This window comes from Daphnia magna, unplaced genomic scaffold, assembly GCF_020631705.1.
Source record: "Daphnia magna isolate NIES unplaced genomic scaffold, ASM2063170v1.1 Dm_contigs021, whole genome shotgun sequence".
NCBI lineage: Eukaryota > Metazoa > Arthropoda > Branchiopoda > Diplostraca > Daphniidae > Daphnia > Daphnia magna.
Genome location: NW_025533118.1, coordinates 1,819,133 through 1,843,223, shown reverse-complemented (window position 1 = coordinate 1,843,223; position 24,091 = coordinate 1,819,133). Strand labels below are relative to the sequence as shown.

Genomic DNA, 24,091 nt, shown 5'->3' with positions numbered 1-24,091 from the left:
AATTTTTTTGGTGGGGATCGAACACGGAAAGACTTATTACTGATGTTCGCAGTCAAGCGCCTTAAACACTCAGCTATTTTAATATATTAGGATTTAAACTTTTTCCTGACTATTTCGAGGATTCAGTTAAGAACTTAGAAAAAATTCTGACTGAAAACTAAAGTATGTTTACATTTAAGACATTTGAGTATTTGTTAATAATAAAATCCTACTTTTAATAATTATATATTAATTTTAAACTATAATTTCTATCTTTTTCATTTTTAATCGCTAATTTAACACAAATATTTCAAAATAACAAAGGAAATGTTAATATTCAATAACAAATTTAAAAAGCAAAAGTGAAAATAGTTGGATAAAATCAAATAAAATATGACAAATTTAAAAAGGGGAAGTAAAATTAACCTGTAAGTCATCAGAAGAAAGTTTGTTTGCTTCCCAAGTTTTGTTTTGTTATATTCCAACGAAAAGTGCATATTTACTTGGGAATCGCCCCTCCATTTTTGTTGTGATTTTGCGTTTTCGTCTGCTAATTCTTACTTTATGGTAGACACGCATTTGTCTACCATATGGTAGGTCATCTTCCATTCACCTACTAGCTAAAAGTAAACAAAATTTTCTACCATTTCTCTACCTTTTTCGTTCTACTACGCATGGTGGCCGAAAAGTAGGAAAAAGGTAGAAATCAAAAATTTTGAGTGTGCTGTTGCGTTCTGCCGTCACCATTGAGCCCTTTTTTCCGTGATTTTGTAGGGAGCCGGATCGTACAGTTGCTTCATTTTATTCAGCAACTGTGTCGGCTGATACAGCAATACTTGATCACCTTCCATCGTCGATGACGGCTTCGCTTTTCCCTTGTCTGTATATTTTCTAATGTTGGCTTTTCGTTTCTCGTCATGGCTTCGGGCTGTATCATGGTGGTCACTGTCTGGCTGAGTTGGTGGGAGTTCTGGAAGTTTTGTTCTGATGTTAGTGATGTGACGTTAACTTTAACGACTAACGTGAACATCATGTTAACGGACGTTTTTGGGGTCCGTTAACTTAACGTAATAACTTAACGTTTTGAAATTTTCATGCGTTAATTTCAACGTTATTTTATTTATTTTTTAGCTTGAAAATGCAACGCTGTGTTAAGGTTTTTTGGTTTAGGTTTACTGTAAAAATTTAAATTTCTACTTCTTACACGGCTCAGCGTACGTTCGTAGTCTGCTAGACATTTAGAAGTACACAATGTGTTTTTGAATGCTTTAATAAAGTTCATTTTTTAGTGATTGACTGATTGTACTGATTGAAATGAGTGAATCAGAGAATTCCTCAGAAGATGAAGGGCAATCTATTCATTTTGTCCCTGCTAATCTACGTAAAAGAAGCCTCATTCACAATTATTTTGTATTCAACCAAAAGTCGAATACAAGTGTGTGCAAAACTTGTGAAGCTGAGCTTGTAGGAAAAAATACCTCAAATCTTATAAACCACCTCAAAAAACCAATTCATTTGAAAGATTTATATCCTAAATATCTTAAAGAGGTGTCTGATAATCAAGAAGCTACTGCAAGTAAGAAGACTAAGTTGTCGAAGGAAAAAAAGAAACCTGATTCAAAATAACGTTTAAAATAACGTTTAACTAACGTTAACGGATGCTTTAAATTAACGCGTTAATTAACGCGTTAATTTAACGTCAAAAAGTAAAGCTCCGTTAACTTAACGGATAACTTTAACGTTTCAAAAAACCACTAACGTCACATCACTATCTGATGTCCCTGTTGAAAAGCAGCTTTGCTGCTGCTACTGCTGTGGTGCTGTGAGGCGATGCACGATAGTTGAGTACACAGTAAAAAATTTTATGCGTATTGAATTTAATGCGTATTGACGGCGCCTTACATTGACGCTTGACGCTTTTACCGTTACATTTTTAACTGTTTTATATGCGCTTCTATATGCGGGAAATTTTCGTAATTTTTTTCTTTTCCATAATTAAGATCTTTTTCTCCTCTTTCTAACGATACCAATTTTGCCCCAAAATATTGCACCTTTCTAGTAGGAAACTTTGTTAAATTGAAAGGCCCTATTTCCCCTATTTCTTTTGCCGTGGCACCGTTAAGGTAAAGCCGACGGAAGGTCTTAAATCTTTTAAAGCTATCAGAATATTTTCAATTTTCCTTCCCAAATTTCTACCTTTACGTTTATAGTTACTCTTTTATTATTCCCATTTAGTTAGTTTTAAGAAACCCACATGATAAAGTAGAATACTTGGCCATAAGATTGTTTCCATTTTTATTTTTCCCTGTTTCGCATTTCAAACAACTGTATGCGATTGCGCTGAGCCATCGAATATGAGAAGTATTCAATTTTCCGATGCTGATTGCATGCCGAAAGTGAATACTACGAGTGCTGTTCCAGTGAGATATGTTGTCTACAGTGATGAACGCACCGCAGTAAAATTTCCGGGTTTTATTTTCGCAAAATGGGGAAATATTCACCGCGTGACTATGAACTTTTTTGGTAAAACAGTGATCGTGCCTGAGAAAATTCCTATCGACACAACAGCTTCTGAGTGCTATAACATGATTAACACTAAAAAGTGCGGAGGATATGAAATGATTCTTTCGTACGATAAACATGTATTTTCGCATGAACTTCGATCTGACGGTTACTGGATGCGAACCATCGAGTGGGAAACTCTCAATTGTGCGCTTGAACAAGTACAACTGTTTCAACAAGTGGAAGATGAAGATTTTCCAACACCGATCGGAAAAGCTTCCGCAACCGCTGGAACTTTATCTCACAACCATTTAACTTTGGTTTGGGATACAACATACACCCATAAGATTCAACATGAACTACGTACAGTTGAATTTGGAAGCGGAACTCTTCTGATGAAAACGGAAAATGAAAAATATTTCCGCTTTTTGGACAACGATCGTCAACTAGATTTTCATTTAACTCTTCAACCACCTTGTACTCCAAATCAACGAAATTGCAACAACCGAACAATGACTTTTAAAATCGTCGGCCATTCAAAATTAATTTTGGTAACGTGGCCCATCATCGATAAATCTCTATCACTCACCGCCGAGTCGGCGGCCATCAAGGAGAAGGCCCCACCAAGCGTCACTATGGAAACCACCTCGCCATCTAGTGACCCAGATTTGGATAGATTGGCTAATAAACAATATATTCAAGATCGTGCTATTGATCGTGACAATCAATTAGCGCGTTTGTTACAAACAATTAAATGTGATGTTCGCAAAGCTAAAAATGAACGAGCAATTATCACCGCCCAATATAATGATTGGCTCACCGCTTTACTATTGAAATTACCTCGGTGCGCAAAGTTACAAGCTTTTGGACAAACCGCCGTAGTGATTCAGTGTAAAGCCGTGAACGCCACATTTGAAACCGTGATCATGCCTTGTGGACCACAACCGAAATTTAACAATTATACGATTTATCTTGATGGTTGGGAATTAGTGAAATTTTCCCCATGCTATTGGAAAAATGGTTTCGTCAATTTCAACGATAAACCTTATGCCTTTCGCAACAACACTTGGACAAGGCTTGACCCAAATATTGTACTGCCGGAGTGTACATTGGCTCATTCTTTCCGCTATGAAGACGTGAAATCCTTTGACTATGACCATCGCAGCAATCCAGCTTGTTAACGACAGAAGTCGTTAGGTATAAATGTAATTAATTTTTTTTATATGTCTGTATGTACGTGTGTGTGTGTGTTCATATCATTGCCAAGGGGCAGACAAGTCTGAACTTGTCTGACCTTGACCTGATCTTCGCCATCGCCTGTTCATTCACATGTTCATTCATCCCTGGGTATCCCGGCTCATCATTTGAACACTTCAATCAGGACGCAAGCATTGTTAGCTGGCATAGTTTTGTCCGACCTATGGTGGTTGGTCAATTCTTGTCAGTATTTGCTTATCTCGTCCTATTTACCATCGTCGATACCTTTTCAGGGCCGTCGATTGGTAATTTTCGATGTCCAACACAAATTTACAATCGTCGATACCTTTACAGCGCCCTCGATTGTTTATTTCGTTTTCGTCTTTGCATATTTCAATCGTCGATACCTTTACAGGGCCGTTGATTGATCTTTTCGTTTTTCGTCTATGCACATTTACAATCGTCGATACCTTTACAGGGCAGTCGATACCTTTACAGGGCAGTCGATTGTTAATTCCGTTTTCGTCCGTCACATTTTCAATCGTCGATACCTTTACAGGGCCGTTGATTGTTAATTCCGTTTTCGTCCGTCATATTATCAATCGTCGATACCTTTACAGGGCCGTCGATTGTTAATTCCGTTTTCGTCCTTCATATTTTCAATCGTTGATACCTTTACAGGGCCGTCGATTGTTAATTCCGTTTTCGTCCTTTATATTTTCAATCGTCGATACCTTTACAGGGCCGTCGATTGTTAATTCCATTTTCGCCCGTCTTTAATATTTTCAATCGTCGATACCTTTACAGGGCCGTCGATTGTTAATTTCGTTTTCGTCTGTCATATTTTCAATCATCGATACCTTTACAGGGCCGTCGATTGTTAATTCCGTTTTCGGCCTTCTTCCATATTTTCAATCGTCGATACCTTTACAAGGCCGTCGATTGTTAATTTTCGTCCGTCATATTATACAATCGTCAATACCTTTACAGGGCCATCGATTGTTCATTTCGTTTTTCATTTGTGCACATTCACAATCGTCGATACCTTTACAGGGCTGTCGATTGTTCATTTCGTTTTCGCTTGTGCACATTCACTGTTAACGACAAAAGTCGTTAGGAATTAATGTTAATTTAATTTTCGTTTGGTATGTCTGTGTGTGTATGTGTGTGTGTGTGTAATATCGTGTAATTGCCGAGGGGCAGACAAGTCTGAACTTGTCTGACCTTGGCTAAACTAATACCCTTTGGTTTTGCTATAGGTTACCTTCCCTTACATTTCCGCCACCCCATTTACACCTAAAACTAAATGTTCGCGTTAGCGCCCTTCTTTTGTTTTCCCTTTTTTTCTGCATTTCCGCCGTAGTCGAAGACGGAGGGAGAAGCGGCAACTAGGTCATTCTGATTCGTTTCCGTTGTGGTGGACAGTCGCAACCCGTTGTTCCCTTTTTCGTCTGTTGTTACCTCGTTCATGTTTAATACATCGCAGAGTGGCCCTTTTGGCCACTGAGTAAGTCACATTTTCATCTCGTTTATTTCGGTGGTTAACATGTGGTGCATCGACCGGGAAACTTCATCGTTCGTGTTTATCTTCGCCATCTCCTGTCCATTCACGTGTTCATTCATCCCTGGGTATCCCGGCTTATCATTTGAACACTTCAATCAGGACGTAAGCATTGTAAGCTGGCATAGTTTTGTCCGACCCATGGTGGTTGGTCAATTCTTGTCAGTATTTGCTTATCTCGTCCTATTTACCATCGTTGATACCTTTTCAGGGCCGTCGACTGGTAATTTTCGGTGTCCAACACACATTTCAATCGTCGATACCTTTACAGGGCCGTCGATTGTTCATTTCGTTTTTGTTTGTGCATATTCTAATTCGTCGATACCTTTACAGGGCCGTCGATTGATCTTTTCGTTTTTCGTCTATGCACATATACAATCGTCGATACCTTTACAGGGCCGTCGATTTTTCATCTTGTTTTTCGTTCGTGCATATTTCAATCGTCGATACCTTTACAGGGCCGTCGATTAATCTTTTCGTTTTTCGTCTATGCACATGTACAATCGTCGATACCTTTACAGGGCCGTCGATTGTTCATCTCGTTTTTCGTTCGTGCATATTTTCAATCGTCGATACCTGTACAGGGCCGTCAATTGTTAATTCCGTTTTCACCCGTCTTTAAAATTTTCAATCGCCGCTACCTTTACAGGGCCGTCGATTGTTAATTCCGTTTTCGTCCGACATATTTTCCATCATCGATACCTTTACAGGGCCGTCGATTGTTAATTCCATTTTCGCCCTTCTTTAATATTTTCAATCGTCGATACCTTTACAGGGCCGTCGATTGTTAATTTTCGTCCGTCATACTATACAAGCGTTGATACCTTTACAGGGCCGTCGATTGAAAATTTCGTTATTCGCTTATGCACATTTACAATCATCGATACCTTTATACAGGGCTGTCGATTGCTCATTTCGTTTTCGCTTGTGCACATTCACAATCGTCGATACCTTTACAGGGCCGTCGATTGTTCGTTCCGTTTTTGCCCATCTCTCTAATTTTGAATCGTCGACCCCTTTACAGGGCCGTTTATTGTCAATTTAGTCTTCATCCGTCGTTTATATTTCAATCGTTGATACCTTTACAGGGCCGTCGATTGTTAATTACCGTCTCGTATCGTCGATACCTTCTCAGGGCCGTCGATTATACAGTGGTGATTCGCAGAGGAAACTTTAAGTTACCGAAAACTTATTTGCCTAGTGAAATGGCTCAACCACGGACACGTGACGGCAGCACAACTAGTATGCCAGATATTGGTATTCCGGTTCATCTTAACAGAAATGATACTGGAGTTGGCAGTCAAAGTGGATCATCAGATTCCAGAAGTCAAACGTCCTGTACACCAGAAAAAAGAATTCAAGCAATCGCAGCGGCACGTGTCGAACGAGACACATTAGTCTTTATCCTTGAGCAACAGTGTCGTGAGATAGAGCAGCTGATTAGTAACCGTGGTCGCCGTTCCATATTAAACCATCTCAAGACACAGATCCATATTCGTTTGGATCAAGTGCGAGATGCTAATTTCTTGTACAATCAAAGCTTATGGGAAGCCAAGAAGCCGATGACAGATGCCTATAATTATATTATAGGTATAGAGATTCATAGATCATTACCTTGATGATCGACGTTACTCGCCAGCTTCTACTGCCAGTCGTGCTACTCGGCGCCAAGCTGATGAAGAATCTTTCTTCACCATGGATTAATATCGTTACAATTCACGGCCGCAAACGCCTGATCCGGCGTTAAGGCAATCCATGGATAGAACTACCGATCGATATAGATTCGATACCTATCGACCTGTATCAACGATGGGAACCCGCCCACGTCTGAGTATAATCATAGACCATTAGAGCAATCAGGGAGAGTTGGTCCCCCACCCCCTTTAATTCCATCGTTCAGCAGCGATCATTGGATTAACAGGCGTACACCTCCGCCAAGGGGAGCTTCAGCGGGGTTCAGCCGAAATTGGCTAATGAATGCGTTACCACAGAAAAAGATAACGCCATTCAATGGCAACCCAAAGGAATGGCCAACCTTTATCTCTTCGTTTCGGGACATGATCCATAATGTGGTACCATCGGACGCTCAACGCCATGCTTTCTTAAAGCAGATGCTCACTACAGAAGTTCGTTCCTACATAGCCGAATACTTGGACTATCCGTCCATTATTATGATGCCTTAGTAGAACTGAAGAAGCGATATGGTCAACCACAAGTGGTTGCTCGGAGCCATTTGATGGCTCTTATGAATCTTCCATCGATCCGAGTTGATGATTCAGAGGCACTAGCCAAGCTCAACCGAACTATTCATGGAGCCATGCATGCCCTGAGGACTAGCGGATATGAGCAAGACTTGTAATCTGGAATGACTCTGGAACACGTCGTCTCCCGTTTACCTCCGCAAATGAGAAGTAGCTGGGGCGTGAAAGTGTACCGGATGACTCCAACACGAGCTACTCTCAAGGATCTAGCAAAGTGGATAGACGAGATGGTGATGAGTGAATTGATGACCAGGCCATCTACTCATAGATCACCAGCTCCACAGAAGGAAAAGAAAGCGGGAAGTGCTAAGCCTTCAACCAAACCAACTCCTCTCTTTGGTAAAAGTCCTGTTGTTTTTCACACCTCCACATCTCCACCAGTCAAGAAACCGCAACAAAGTCCTCCCTCTGAGAGTAATTCGTCATCGCTGAAGAAAGGCGTCATTAAGAAGTGCATTTATTGTTATAACCCCCATTCGATAAATACCTGTTCCACATTCAAAGATCTAGATGTTACACCTAGAGTGGAGTGGGTAAAAGAGAAACGATTATGTTTCAGGTGTTTGATTGGAACACATCGGGGAACTGAGTGTCCCACCAAAATCATCTGCAACATTGGGAACTGTGGTCAACGACACCACCCTCTTTTGCACGGAGCACCTCGACTTTATCCCGCGAATGCTTCAACCACTTAAAATGCAGGTCAGCCATCAGCAAAATCGTCTGATGGTCGCGCAATGACCATTAAAAACAGGGATACGGCAATTAACACTTCCCTAGCTATCGTTCCTGTGTTACTTCAAACTAACTGGGTGGAAATCGAAACTTTCGCTTTTCTAGTTCCAGGAGCGACCGTTAACTTAATTCGAGAGGATGTAGCTAAACAGCTCAAATGCAAATGGAATGCAAGGAATGTATCCTTTGGCTCGTTTCACGGCCAAGACCCACAGTTTTAATCAACTACGGTTAGTCTGACTGTAGAGGCTCGTGATAGATCTTTCGAATCGGATTTAAAGCAGGTCTCTACTTTTCCGATTCAGTACCTAAAGTTACCATGCCCACCGAAGGAGTTAATGGAGATCCGAAGTCGTTACCCTCATCTCAAAGACGTAAAACTGGTTGGTGGTTGGAGAACCAACCATCCTTATTGGAGCGGGAACCAATGGCTGCACTTACGTCTCGATGAAAGACTAACTCCTGTTGGAACCGACGCTCCCTTTGGTTTATTGACGCCATTTGGTTGGACTTGCGTTGGCGATCTAACATTAGGGACACAGCAACATGATTCAACGGTTTGTTGTAAGAACAAACCCTTGCTGACGGAGCAAAAACTCTACTACCATGTACAAGAATCACCGACGGAAGCATTACTTTTGCGCTAAGTTGAGAAATTGTGGGAAACGGAAAGCTTTCCAATTGTAACTCCAGCTCAACCACTAGAATCAACCGAGGTTAGCTAGCGAGGAAGAAATTCGATGCAACTATTTAATTCGACGGAACCAGGTATGAAGTAGGTCTACCATGGGTCTCAGATGATATCGCACTACCCGATAATTACAATAGTGCATTGCGTCGACTTTTTTCTATCGAAAACAAATTCACGCACAATTCTAATTTTGCTGAAAGATACAAAGCCGTAATCGATGACTATGTGGCAAAGAGATTCGCGCGGCCTCTCAAAGAAAGTGAATTGAAGGGCACCTTTGGGAGAAATTGGTATCTGCCCCACCATGGAGTCGTAAATCCTCGGACACCTGAAAAGGTTAGAGTGGTCTTTGATGCTTCCGCGAAGTATCAAGGAGTTGCGCTCAACGAAGTGCTCTTAAAGGGTCCCAATCTCATCAATGACATACGTGCTACCCTTCTACTCTTCAGAGAAAAGTCGGTGTCCCTATCTGGGGATATTCAACAAATGTTTCTTCAAGTTGGCGTGAAGAAAGAAGACCGTTTCGCCCTACGATTTCTATGGCGTCCACCTGGCTCTCGAAAAAGACCCACCATATATGAAATGCAGCGAAAAAAAATTGGATCGGTCTCATCCCCTTTCATCTGCTCTCAAGTGCTCCGACATATTGCTGACCTACATCGTGAAGAATTTTCTGAAGCCGCTGAACGAGTCTACAATAACCTCTATGTAGATAACCTTCTGGATTCTTTTTACACCGAAGAGGAGGCTAGTCGAGCGGTCAAAGATTCTACAGCATTGCTAAAAAAGGGAGGATTCCATCTGAACCAATGGCTCTCTTAATCTCGACGGGTATTGTCACGTGTACCAGAAGGTGATCGTATTCAGCCTCGCCTGAATTTGGATCTAGAGGATTTGCCCACGGAGAGAACCTTAGGTGTTTTATATGACAGCGAAAGTGACAGCTTCATCTTTGATGTTAAAACCGACGTCGAAGCGAGTACTAAGCGTCGGATCTTGAGTGCTGTGTCTACCTTGTATGACCCACTGGGTTTTTTATCACCAGTGATCCTTAGCGCCAAAAGAATTCTACGAGAATTGTGGCTTGTTGTTGACTGGGATGACCAAGTTCCCGAAGTAAATCAACACCAGTGGAACAAGTGGAATACTAATTTTAGCCAGGTCGAAGCGTTCAAGATCCCGCGAGCTTTAACTTCGTCTAGTGACATCCAAGACATTCAGCTGCATGCCATTTGCGATGTATCCACCGTTGGGTTTGGCTCTGTGGTATATCTACGAGTAACCTATTGCAATAATATCATCGCCGTAAATTTCGTTTCGTCAAAGTCCCGCGTGGCACCCCTTCGTCTGCTGACCGTTCCGAAATTAGAACTCCAAGGAGCAGTTGTGGCACTACGCCTTATGAAGTTTGTCAAATCGACCCTTCGTATTCAAATCAATCAAATCATCTATTGGTATGACTGTAAAACTGTCCTTCAGTGGATAGCCTCAAAGACTTGTCGCTTTCAGACGTTCGTCGCAAATCGAATATCCGAAATCTTATATATCTTCGTATTCTCAACCAACTGAATGGAGACATGTCCCAGGAATCGAAAATCCAGCTGACGAGTGCAACAGACGACTTTTCCCAGATGAGATGATGAAGAATTACCGTTGGGTTAATGGCCCAGATTTCTTGCAGCAAGAAGAAACGCCTGGCCGATAACCATTAAACTTCCCGAACCTTCTGTCGAAGATCCAGAGGTATCAGCCACCAACTGGAATGGGCTCGTTTACGGCCCCTCTGAAGAAAACAGGCTCCGCTCACTTTTGGAACGAAATTCCAACTATGACGTAGTGATGCGAATTGTTGCATGGATCCTTCGTTTCATTTTCAACTGAAAAAAAAAATTCTGTATCGTGACAAATCACGCATTGGTGTCAAATGCATTCAAAGCGCTGCTAATTATTGCATCAAATCTGTACAATTGGAGAAATATTCCGAAGAAATAGAGGCTTTAAAGGATAAAAATCTTTTAAAATTGAGTTCGACGCTGATTACTTTATCACCATTTCTGGATGAAGAAGGAATACTGCGAGTAGGAGGTCGCTTGAATTACGCCCCCCTTTCGTTCGACACCAAGCATCCCAAAATCCTTCCTCCTGATCATCCACTCACGCGTTTAATCGTCATGAGAGACCATGATCTCCTGTTTAATCCATCTCCAGAAAGATTGCTCAGCTCAATAAGGTATCAATATTGGATCATTAAAGGACGAGTGGCTATCAAAGGGTATCTGCACAAGTGCTTTACTTGCAAACGCCATTGAGCTACTCCCTGCATTCCTTTAATGGCCCCACTTCCGCATCATCGTCTTATTCCGTTCCAACGTCCATTCACTCATGTGGGTTTGTACTATTTCGGCCCGTGCAACATCACCATTTATCGTCACAAAATAAAACGATATGTTTTGCTGATAACCTGTCTCAACACTAGAGCGGTACACTTGGAAGTTGCAGCGTCACTTGACTTATCGTCTTTTTTTATCATTTTTGCTTCGTTCACCGCACGAAGAGGTCGCCCGTCAGTCGTGTATAGTGACAAAGGAACTCAAACTGTTGCTGGAGACAAGGCAATCCAACAAGGCATCGAGCGTCTCAAGGAGCAGAATATCGTTGGTCAAATGGTGAACCAAGAAATCGAATGGCATTTTTCACCACCATTAGCGCCACATTTCGAAGGCGTTTGGGAAAGTCTCGTAAAATCAGCAAAGGTGGCTCTGGAAGCCATTGTGGAATCACGTCCGCTTACCGAAGAGCTTTTACGTGGTTTCGTGATTCAAGCCGAATCGTTGTTGAATGGACGTCCACTGACCTATGTCAGTGTGGACCCTCGAGATCCCGAACCACTTACCCCTAATCATTTTTTTTTAGTCCAGAGCTCGCCTAACACCGAAGACGACGTCATCGAGGACGAGAAATTATATTCTCGAAAACATTGGGAAGCTATGCAAGTCATGACGACACATTTTTGGCGCCGATGGCTTCAAGAATATCTTCCCACTCTCACTGACCGTCGAAAATGGCTTTTCGATAAGAAGAATTTGGCTGTGGACGATACCGTGCTTGTGGTGTCTCCAAATTCTCCTAGAGAACATTGGCCTATTGGTCGAGTAACTCGGATCATCCCCAGTACAGATGGAATCGTCAGGTCGGTGTTCGTCAAGACCTCTACTGGAGAATACCACCGCCCGGTGTCCAAATTATGCCTATTAGAATCTGATGTTACTGATGTATAATTGTGTCTCTCTGTAATCAGTAACAGGCCCCGCTGTTAACGACAGAAGTCGTTAGGTATAAATGTAATTTAATTTTTGTTTTGTATGTCTTTATGTACGTGTGTGTGTGTGTTCATGTCATTGCCGAGGGGCAGACAAGTCTGAACTTGTCTGATCTAAGCTAAACTAATACCCTTTGGTTTTGCTATAGTTTACCCTCCCTTACACTTCCGCCACCCCATTTACACCTAAAACTAAATGTTTGCGTTAGTGCCCTTCTTTTGTTTTACCCTTTTTCTGCATTTTCGCCGTAGTCGAAGACGGAGGGAGATGCGGTCACTCTGATTCGTTTTCGTCGTGGCTGCAGTCGCAACCTGTTGTTCCCGTTTTCGTCTTTTGTACCTCGTGTCGTGTTTAATACATCGCAGCGTGGCCCTTTTGGCCACTGAGTTAGCCACATTTTCATCTCGTTTATTTCAGTGGTTAACAAGCTTATAACGACAATTTACTCAACCACATGAACGTTGTAGCCGACATCGTAGCCACCATGAATGAACAAACACCTGCTGCTTTTCCATTGAATCATCGTCCTCATGCAGTTGATGTTCTATTGATAGCAACGGGAGTCGAGAGATATACCATCTGGTGGGAGATCATCCAAATTTCTTTGTTCATCGTCGTCATTTCCATTTTTCCCTCATCGTCTTATGCATTTGCTGCTGTCTCGGTCTTTTCGGTGTTTGCTGCCCTCCAATTGAAGAAGTAAAAACTTCTCATCACGACCGCATGCCGCTCCACACGACCGCAGGCCTACAAATATATTTACTCAACATGCCCACATTTTACTGTCTTATATTTACTCCCCCTTTCACTTATGATATCCGCCGTTTTCCTTATGTTAACGTTTACAATTCGTACCGTATTTCATGCTCATTTCCTTGAAAAGTTGTTTGTCAATTCGGAGATGAAGTCATCGACGCTTTGGTCTGACCTCAATGAACACCTGCAACTGACGTATGTGCGATGCGCATATCGCACAATAAATAAACAACCGGTTTATTGGTTGAACACACGTCACAATCCCTCTCTTTACAAAACATCTTTTGGTTGGTTGCCCGTGCCGAGTTGCAACATGCCATCAGCGTCTGTGATCACTCCCGAAATGCGAGGTTTCGTGGTGAACCCACATTTCTGACAAACAGAGTCGATTCGCAACATCTAAGCAGTTCAGACGTCAATTGCTGAGTGTTTAATCCCGTAAGTCTATTCGTAATTTTGTCCTTTTCCTGTTGTCGAACTTTGTTCTTTTGTGAGTACTATCCGTGCTTTTCTCCCTTCTTGAACTGTCTGTTTATTTCGTGTCTCGCTCTCGCTTCCACGAGCCGCATCTTATTCGTTCTTACCGCCGTGCGCTCCCGTAACATTCGCGCTACATCGGTAAGCTTCAACTTCCCTTATGTTTCTGTCATTATGATTTGGCTCGTTATCTTTTTCTTGTCCTGTTGTATGTCCCTTCCCGTGTAATTCTTATGGCCTTAGTCAAGTAAATACATACCAATCATTGTGGGTAATTCGCTGCCGAGTTCAGTTCATTTCCAACTCTCAGATACACATTTCAATCTTTGTAATACTCTTCCCCACACAGGGATGTATTACAGAATACTCGCGATGCTCGGAGAGGAAAGAAGAACAAAACAAGTTGGGAGGAATAACTAGTGAATTAAGAAGAATAAGCTAAGACATCAAGATAAAAAGTCTACTGTTTAAGAGTGACAATTCAAGCTAAAGACGACTGAACGTCTTGCAAGCTGTTACTTGTCTAACTCTTGCCAGATATTGGGTTCACCATGAAACGTCGCATCTTCGCGTATGGCTTGATTTGTGATGACGTATAGGTAGTTCACGCGTGTAGCCAATCACAGATGTCTTGTAAGGTGGCGTGATGTTCGTGACGTACAGGTACGTCACACCCTTTGAGTCAGAACCCGGAAGTTTTATCAAGGTCAACATGATTGCACATCAAGCAACTAGCAAATACGTTTATAATAGTGAATAAGAATATAATATGAATATAAGGCAAGTAGATCATATTGTGGGTATCTTGTAAAGATATATATTTTCATAGCTTCGTTACACAACCCTCTTCAGCTCCTGATTCTGAAAAGCCTACGGCAAGGAGTGACACATGGATTCCAAGAGATGGAGCTTTCGGCATCTTGTGCATTGGTGATTGCGAGCCGGGCACTTAAATAACGTAATATGATAATCGCCCCCGCAGAAGCTACACATTTTTTTTACAATGTCATTCTGATGACCTGCTTGTCATTGTTGTAAGTGGTTTGTCATGGCACCTTGCTGATTGCGTTGCTGATGTTGTGTACGCTGGTTAGTATCTTGATTTGGTTGACCTGACGGGAATGACCCATGCTGTTGGTACTGCGATTGTTGCTGAAGTAGCTGTACTTGTGTTCTGTACTTGTTGGATAAGGCCATAGCATGTTGGGACTGACGCTGTTTAATTAGATTGGCTTGTAATGACGTGACTTCTAACGCTCGGCCTTTGGTTCTGACTGTTCTAGTGTCAGTGTTGGCTCTTCCAAAATCTTTCTACGTAATTCTGTGGAATAACAGCCTTGTACAATTTGCGCTTTGACTTCCGATCTTTATTTTTAAAATCCACAGTTGGCTGCTAATTGGTGAAGCCTCGTGTGGAATGTATCAAATTCTTATTCCTGGTATTGCTTTGCTTGACAAAAGACTAGTATTTCGAAGTCCACGTTTTTCCGGGGATTGAAGTACTCTTGTAGGGCCCGAAAGCTAGCTTCGTAGTCTGTTTCGGCCACTTCTGCTGCGTTGGCCGTCGCTGGTGTTATTATGCGAGAAGTGGAGTACAAAGTTTCGAAAATATGGAATACTTCGCCTTCACTGTAATGAAGTAGCATTGCATATTTGCGAGCGTCAACCGTGACATTCATAGCTGCTAAAAGTTCTGCAATAATTTCTACCACCGTTTCCATCTGAAACCCACTGAAGACGGGTCACTTCCTACGTCGAAAGGTTCAAAAAATGGCATGGCTGCCATGACGACTTCATTGCTGAAATTCACACACCAAGATCAAGTGTTTAAGACGGGAAAAACTCACGATACACACAATCTGTAGATTTGAACAAGTTCGTCATAATCTTCGTCGCCAAATGTGGTGTCTCAGGTTGTTCTTAACGTTAGGATATCCTTGATAAATGTAGACAAAACATAACCCAATTGGGCGTCATTGTTGCGGACTCTGAATCTGTATTTCGACTACCTCTACCAGCGTTGCCCTCCGGTGGTAAATACGCTACAATGGCTTGGGCATGGCCGATTAGATGAACGATGCCTCGCGAATAATCTTCTTTACTGATAACCCCACGGATTCTCCGTTCCCTCGGAAATTTTGCGTTGGCTGCTATGCGCTTGACGAGAGTAACCATTCGGACAAGCGGGTGAATTGTGATTTGCGTTCAATCAGCCGCTCGATTTAATCTTGAAACGACATAAAAGCATATATTTGTAGAGCTGGATGGGTTCAAGGTCGTCTTCTTCGATTGGTGGTAGTAGAGGTTTGATTGGCCAGTCGTCAGGGGTCCGTGTGATAAATTCTGGTCAAATGAACCATCGATGAGCTTGGTGTAGTTCTTGTGGGGACAGTCCTTGGCTGGCATTATCCGCCGGGTTAAGTCCCGTGTGCTTGTGGTTCCACTGCTCAGTACGGGTTAATTCAAGGTTTCCCTGATCCGGGCACCGACATAAGGGGTGAATCTTCAAGACAATAAATTGGTCCAATGCAGAGCGGTCGTTCAGTCGGTCCAGGGACAAACTCGTGGAAAAAGGAGACCGTTGTCGTCGTGCAGAGATGCAGCTAGGCAAGCCGAAAAAAAAAAGCACCACACTGTTCAAGACGTGATATCGTAGATGGGTGTATTGGCGCCAAGATCGATTTACCCATGAAAAATGCACACGACGCACAATTGCCTATAACGAAAAAAGCGTACGCTACTGCTTCCAAAGTATATTCAGATGCGTCGGATGCAGTTCCATCCTTGACACTCGTGCATACTTCGGGTAGATACAGCCTTGTAGCTTTAAATCGTTCAAACAAACGACTTATTGACTCCAAGGAACCCACGTGTTCTTTATCGATTCTTCCAGTGGATCATCCCAGTCAAGTCTCAGACAGCAAGTTTGTTTAAATAAACGCTTGAGAATTAGTTTGACTGGTGCCAGGAATCCTAGCGGATCATAGATGCCGTAGCAGACCTGAATTTTGGGGCTTATACCCCATAAATAAGAACCCAAAAAATCAGTGTTTAAAACTGTATTACAAATAGAGAGAAAAGAAACTAATAGTACATAAAAATATCGTAAAATAAAATTTTTGCTCATAATTTTTTTGTGTTCACGGACTTACAAATAATTACAGCAAAAGGTTTCCACCAGTGTACCTTCGAATACGATTAAGTTTTATTTTAATAGAAATAAGATAGAAGAAATCAGTTGAATAAATTTATTCAACTGAAAAAAAAATATATAAAAAAAATAAAATACGAATATTTTTCCAAGTAGAACGAATAAAAAATAAAGAATACGAATAAAAAAATTTGTATTCGTATTTTCGAATGAAATTTCGAATAAAATTTCGAATAAAATGAATAAATTTAATTTTGTAATTTAAACGATATCAATCTGAATTTTAATTCTCTCCTCGTAATTGTATCGAGAATACAGCGGAAACAAATGTCATGTAAGATTTAAGAAACAAAGAACTAGAAAATTCAATCAAAACACTGAAAATGAGTGAAAAAATGCTAAAATTATTTTAGCAATATAGTTTGTTTACTAGCTGAGGTTGACGGTGACGCCATAATATGATAACGAAAGTTTCAATTAGAATTACACTAATAGGCCACGCGACAAAGAGATTGATAGAATATTTGAACAATAGCAGACTAGCCTATTCAATGAGAACTCTGGAAATGTGAATGCAGTAACTGCTAAACAGTACCCCAAAATCGGCTTTGGAATTTGTATTCTTTTATTCGATTTTAGTGGTTTTTTAAAATATTTCGAATAAAGAATACAAATAGAATAAAACTTTAAATTATTCGAGTATAAAGAATACGAATAAATAAAATGAAAAAATTATTCGAAAATAAAGATAAAGATTTATTCGAATTCGTATTTTAAAATACATTTTTATTCGAAAGAACTTTATTCGAAGGAACACTGGTTTTAACCCCAAAAAATTTTTAAACTCTTTGAATTAGTCGTAAATTGAAAATTAAAAATTTTGCAAAATAAATTTTTATCCATCGGTGATGTTCGAAAACAACATTTTAGAACGTAATATCAAATGTTTCAAAATCTTTTCAAACTTTTCGCAAAATTTTTTCTACCATCCACGCACTTAAATTGTACTTGAAAAGATGTTTGGAACTAATTGTGTGTCAAACGCAGCTCAGTGGGCTGGAAATCCAAGCATCAGTTCCAAGGTTCAGTGTTTCGAATCCCGTCCCTGACAACTATTTATTGAAAAACAATGAGATAAAACCCCAAAATTTTTTTGTTTAATCCTCAATTATTATCATTCAGCAACTTCGACCTTAACGGTGTAGAACCCATTTTATTAGCTCCTCAAAAGACAAAAGAAATAATCTGGCAACGCCTGACTGTCTGCACAGTGGGCGCGCAAGATCCCCACATCCTCAGAACCTTTTCAGCTCCGTCCAAGCTTAGTCATGGGTGATAGTCCGTCCTCGAAATCGTCAAGTGAATCTACTAAACTTCGTCGTGCTCTACGTAGTCTCCCATCTGGAAGCATGTCTGGTGACACGCTTACTGTAGATTTAGGTGGATATAGTGTTAATACACCTGAAGTCGAATTCCGAACGTCCTTTTTTACTTGACTTTGACTTGACTTAGGTGGTTTTCCGACTAGACTTGAAAATTTTTTCAGACTTTCATCCAAGTAGGATTCCGAGCACAAAAATCTCAACTCAAGTTGAAAACTTGTACTTGAAAACGCAAAAGTCAAGTTCCCAAACTTAGTTAATTCTCCGAAATCTCAAAGTACCTTCCTAGGTGCCTTGAAACTGACTTAAGGCTCAAGTTTACCTAAGTTGTGGGGGAAATGGGCAGTGTTATTGTTTTTGTTTACACAATGGCGGATCATACTGACGTAATTGATGAGTTTTTAGAAGATCTAGATAATTTAACAGACAATGTTGACGATTCCTGAACAGAAAGTGCTAATTCAGAACGAGCCGATGAGCGCAGTACAAGAAAACGTCGTCATATTCCATTTTACCAAACACGGAAAGATGTTTTAAGTTATTTCACCGCGGAAAAGTTAATGGGGACATTTAGATTCGATCGACCTTCCATATAATATTTAACAGGTTTAAATTGAACATGAATTGTTGTATATTGAATATTCCTACCATAACTGTTATATTTAAAAGCACTGGTAACAGACATTTTACCGAAACGAAAGACAGGAGCAAAGAGGAATTTACTTCCACTTGACATGGTACTGATTGCATTACAATTCTATGCAACTGGAACATTCCAAACTGTAATAGGAAATGTTCTTCGATACAGCTAATCGTCTGTTTCACGGTCCATTTCTGCAGTATCCCTAGCCTTATGCCTTATATCACCGAATCATATTCGATTCCCCGATAACCTAAATGACGTGAGAAAACATTCTAAATTGATAAGTTTATATGTTAGTAAAATTTTGTTAAATATATAGTTGAAACGCGAGTATGCAGAATTAGCCCGTATTCCAGGCATCATTGGTTCCATTGACGGAACTCATATTCCGATTCAACGTCCGATATTGCACGAAAAAGCATATGTTAATCGTAAAAACTACCATTCAATCAATGTGCAAGCAATATTTGATGCCCGTCACAAATATTTGAGTGTTTGTGCTACAAAACCTGGATCGTGTCACGATTTATCTATTTTTAAGGGCAGTTCAATCGGGAAAAAAATTTAATCGGGTTTTTTTGGCAGCAGCATTTTGTTAGGTGATAATGGATACTAAAATACTCCATTTCTGTTTATTCCTTATACTGATCCAGTAGAAGGATATAAGATAAGATTTAATCGGGCTCATAAAACAACACGCTGCACTATTGAACGATCATTTGGTATTCTAAAAAAAAGATTCCATGAATTGCACTCTGAAATTCGAATGAGTCCCACAAAAGCATCTTGGGTGATTGTGGCATGTTGTGTCTTGCATAATTTGGCTATTGACTTAAATATGCCACTTGATGACGACTGGGGCGTCGATGTTGATGATGTTGATGATGACGCGGATGAAGAAGAAATGCAGGGATTAGACGCAAGACCGATTGGAAATCCTACAAAAAAAGACGCGGAATTGCGACGACTGGGACATATTAAAAGAGACGGAGTGGTAAGACAGATATTTTCTCGTTAATTGTTTGTATTGCCATGAATCCATGAAACATATTGCAATTACAATACTCAAACTGTAGACTTATACATTTTCTTTCAAATTGTACAATAAATCAACCAAATCCTCAGGGAGTTCATCCCTTAAAACTGGATCTTTCAGCTTTTCACGGACATCCATGGCCGATGATAGGACCTTTAATCGTTGTTCAGTCAGTCGACTCTGGTCAGTAGTTTCTCCCAATTCACAAAGGGAGTATTTGGTTTTCTTCATGACTTGACGGAGGGTTGAGGAATCTCTTTTTTGTTTTAAAACATTAAATGTGTCCTGTGGTTCTGGCGAGGAGTGTGATGTTAAGGGTGTGCTTGGTCTGCTGATTGATGAACTACTTGTATGGAAAAGTGTTCGTTCGGCGACTATACTCTTTTTCTTCAATGTGAGGTTCCTTTGTCCATATTGATGGCAGGCCCACATTCTATTTCCAATCTCGTCAATGTAGTAGGGGGCATTGGGCTTCCTGCTGAGGAACCACTTTAATCCATGACGTAATACTGCTCTTCAGAATAATGCGTAGCAACCAGTTGATTATTCAAAGACGATTTCATTAAGGTTTCATTTGATATAACTTCTTCGGTTGGTTGATCAGACCTTCCAGTGATGGCCAAAACAATTTGTTGTTGCAGAACAGCGTTCTTAGCAACAACAGTTAAGTCATCGGTGTCAATAGCACCCTGTAATTGAAAACATGTGTTACATTTTACAAATTTATTGATGGGAATATCTAGAATTCTTACTGGGATGGCTGTTGCAGATACTGCGGGGTTGTCCAAGCCCAAAACTTCCTCGTAATACTTTTGATAGATTGGGCGCAATATTCCATCCTCACCCAAAGGGCCACCACCTAACACATTTATAAGTATTACGTAAGGCTAATTAAATGGTTCTAGGAAAAGTTTACCTGTCTCGGTTAAGCCGTTGTTGTAGTTTCGAATTGCCACTCGTGCTGCTGCAATAAAGTTCTTCAATTTTTTTTTTCAACTTGTTCTTGGGTTTTTTCCGTTCACTCAGGGTGATCATTGTGAATAACTGAAGTTATTTCCTTCCACAATGAATTCTTCCGTTCTTTGGTCACTGTTGATGAGTATGCTCCATTGAGGATGACCTACGTTATGATAAAATCAAAATTAAAGTAATTCTTTAGTTAAAATGACATGATTCACACGGTACCTTGTATATAATAAAAGTTTCCAGCATCGTGTAAGTTTCGTTTTCAAGCCACACATCTCTTGATCTTTTTGTACCTTTTGAAAGACTCATTGCACAAGTTGAAAAGCACAAACGAAACTTAACACCACTACACGGTCGACGGCTCAATTCTTGTTTACTCGTTTAAGTTCCTTTCCCTCTCTAATAAAATGAAAAAGCGTCTGCTGCTAAATTAAGAAATATTTTCAGTAGGCCTTCTCTCATTGGCTCAGTTGCCAATTTCAAGTCAAGTGAATTTCCTAAGTCGAGTAAATAATCTTAGTTAAGTAAAGGAAATAAAGTGAGCTTTTTTTGTTCGGAATCAAACTTCAACTTGAAAATTAAAGTTTCGAACTTCAGCCCAATACTTGACTTAAGTCGTACTTAACTAAGACTGTTTCAAGTCAAGTTCAAGTCAAGTCTTAAAAAAAATTCAGAATTCGACCCCTGATTTACCACCTGATGTTCCAGTTTCCATGGAGTCGCGTGGTGCAAAGAAGAACAAGAAGAAGCGTCGTCGTTCTAGTGATAATTCCTCTTCTGGTTCAAGCTCGAATGCAACGTCATCTACCAGATCTCGCGATCGCAAAAAATCCTGCAAGGATGACGTGGATACAGGCGGATTTGACGAGCCACCCAACGTCGCCCTGCTGCCCCGATCACGTGTTCGCGACCTACGTCGATGGATGAAAGAAGGCATTGAATCCAAAACCGAGGGAAACACCCTCCGGTCTGCTTATGTTCCCAAATTTGAAGGTGAATTTGAACTGATGGCTCCATTATTGGACCCGTCAATGGCTCGCAAATGGCTTCGTAATCTTGGTGAATCGTCTAATCGCGCTAAGTTGAAAGATTTATGGGAGAAACAGCTCTTTTATTGCAAAGGGAAGTGAAAGACGCCTTTCAGCCTCTAGTCTACATGTTAGGCGTTATGCCCGAAAATTCTGATGATGAGATGCCCGTTCCAACTGCTATTCGTTTGCAGGGCCCTGTGTTTTCTCGCATCACCAAGATGAGACGTTCCAACGCCATGCGCCATTGCGCACCCAAATTCTCTACGATGTTGATCGATAATCGTCTGTTCTCATCTCGTGATTACCGTAATTTATTTTGCAACAAATTTATTGACACTTTGGAAAAAGAAGCGATTGCTGATGCCAAAATAGATCAGCTCGGACGCTACGGTGGTCCTTCCAACAGCCGCGGAGGCAGTTCTCATTTCCGCAGGGATCCAATTCTGGCTCTGGCGCCAATTTCAAGTCCAACGGTAATTGGAACTTCAACAAACACCATTCGTCTAACCGCCCCATCAAGTCCGGCGGTCAACAATTTACCGGCGCTTCTAATAATAACAAGTACGTATTAGAGTTACTCCTTCTGTTCATAGTTCGATTGTAGGCAGTCGCCTCTCTCTTTTTACCAATGCCTGGCAAGCTTTCACTGATGATCCTTGGATCTTAAATATTGTTGAATATGGGTATTCTATTGAATTTACTCATTTTCCCGTTCAAAAGCCTATCCCACCAGAAGTAATTATGGACAAGAAAAAAATGTCAATTTGCAACTCGGAAGTCGAGTCCCCTAAAAAGAATGGAGCCATCGTTATGGCCCCCTCTCCCATCGAGAATAGTTTTATCAGTAACCAATTTGATGTCCCAAAGAAAGCCACCGGAAAGTATCGCCCCATTTTTAATCTCAATGCGCTCAACCGATTTATTCACTATGAGCACTTCAAAATGGAATGCTTAGACAATGTCAAATATTTGATTCGTAGAAAAGATTGGCTTGTGAAACCCGACTTACAAGATGCATATTTTGTAGTTCCTGTGTCTAGTCCACATCACAGATTTTTGCGTTTTATCTGGAATGGCGTCGTATACCAATACATATGCTTGCCGTTTGGATTCAGTAGTGCCCCCCGGATATTTACTAGGCTCATGAAACCAATAATTGCTCATTTGCGTAAACTTAGAATTCATTTGCTAATTTATCTTGACGATATGTTAATCCTGGGCAGTTCTCCCAATTAAGATCTAGGACATTTACGCACAGGCGTGAATTTACTCTTATCCCTTGGCTTCCTTATCAATTGGGAGAAATCGGTCGTAACCCCATCCTATCAAATTTCTAGGTCTCAAAATCGACTCGTGCATGTTGTCCTTTTTACTTCCAAAAAATAAAATCGAGAACATTGTCTTCCTCTGCCAATCCTTTTTGCAAAAAGATCAAGAAAAGCTTCGCGAGCTGGCCGCCGTACTCGGGAATTTCTCTTGGTCGATACCGTAGGTTCCTTACGCCCAAAGTCACTACAGGTCCTTACAAAAATTTTATATTCAGTCTGTCGGAGTTTTTAGTAATTTGAACAAACTAGTTACTCTCACGAAAGAAGCGTGAATTGATATTCAGTGGTGGGTTCGCAATCTTAAACCTTCAAATAGCAAATCCATTCTTCCTCCATGTCCCAACTTATCAGTTTATTCTGACGCCTCATTGCAAGGGTGGGGCCTCGGGCCTCTTGCCGACCAATCACGTCACATTAATGAGCTCGAATTATTAGGCTCCCTTTATGCCCTGCAAATTTTTACACATAATTCACGCGACGATTTCTTTCTCTCTTCTTTTGTACAATTCTACAGCTGTAGCTTACATAAATAATTGCGGTGGCACCAAGTCCCGTTTCCTCTCCGCCATCTCTTCTCGAATGATTTCTTGGTGTGAAACACGCAACATCTCTTTGTCAGCTTCCCATTTACCTGGAATGTTTAATTCCATTGCAGACCGGGAGTGACGGTCAACATTAGACCCCAGCGATTGGATGTTATTCACAGGGGCATTCAAACGTCTCCAAGACGTGTGGGCCATGGAGGTGGATCTTTTTTCGGTGGCATGGAACAAACAATTGCCGAAGTTTGTCTCCTGGCTTCCCCAACCGAATGCGATAGCCTTGAACGCATTCTCCCTCAATTGGGCGCGGCTGAATTGTTACGCGTTCTCACCATTCGCAATGATTCCGAGATGTTTGACAAAGATAAAGAGAGAGAAAGCTTTTATCATTCTAATTTGCCCACTCTGGCCGTCTCAGCCGTGGTTCCCTCTTCTGTTGGAAATGACAACGGACATTCCGAGGGAGTTCAGCTCACACCCGATCCTCATTCATTCCAACTCTTTCGAGCCACACCCACTCATTCAATCGAAAA

General features: G+C 41.0%; 2 protein-coding genes and 1 pseudogene across 3 annotated transcripts; 2 read left to right on the top strand and 1 right to left on the bottom strand.

Annotated features, from left to right (window-relative positions):
• Positions 1-349: 349 nt before the first annotated feature.
• LOC116936287 lies at positions 350-13,757 on the top strand. Of its 2 annotated transcripts, XR_006652574.1 has the most exons (3): positions 350-3,678; positions 6,328-8,465; positions 8,541-13,757. XR_006652574.1 is itself a non-coding variant. In XM_032943442.2 (2 exons), the coding sequence occupies exon 1, from the start codon at positions 2,334-2,336 to the stop codon at positions 3,660-3,662; it is 1,329 nt and encodes a 442-aa protein (XP_032799333.1). In that variant the 5' UTR covers positions 350-2,333; the 3' UTR covers positions 3,663-3,678; positions 6,328-13,757. The 2 variants fall into 2 exon arrangements, 1 of the variants encoding a protein (XP_032799333.1); XM_032943442.2 differs by having other exon boundaries at positions 6,328-13,757.
• A 4,989-nt stretch (positions 13,758-18,746) lies between these two features.
• Positions 18,747-19,673, top strand: LOC116936290. Its single transcript, XM_032943443.2, has 3 exons — positions 18,747-18,794; positions 18,975-19,149; positions 19,393-19,673. The coding sequence occupies exons 1-3, from the start codon at positions 18,747-18,749 to the stop codon at positions 19,671-19,673; spliced, it is 504 nt and encodes a 167-aa protein (XP_032799334.1).
• A 60-nt stretch (positions 19,674-19,733) lies between these two features.
• On the bottom strand, positions 19,734-20,966 carry LOC116936289 (annotated as a pseudogene).
• Positions 20,967-24,091: the final 3,125 nt, after the last annotated feature.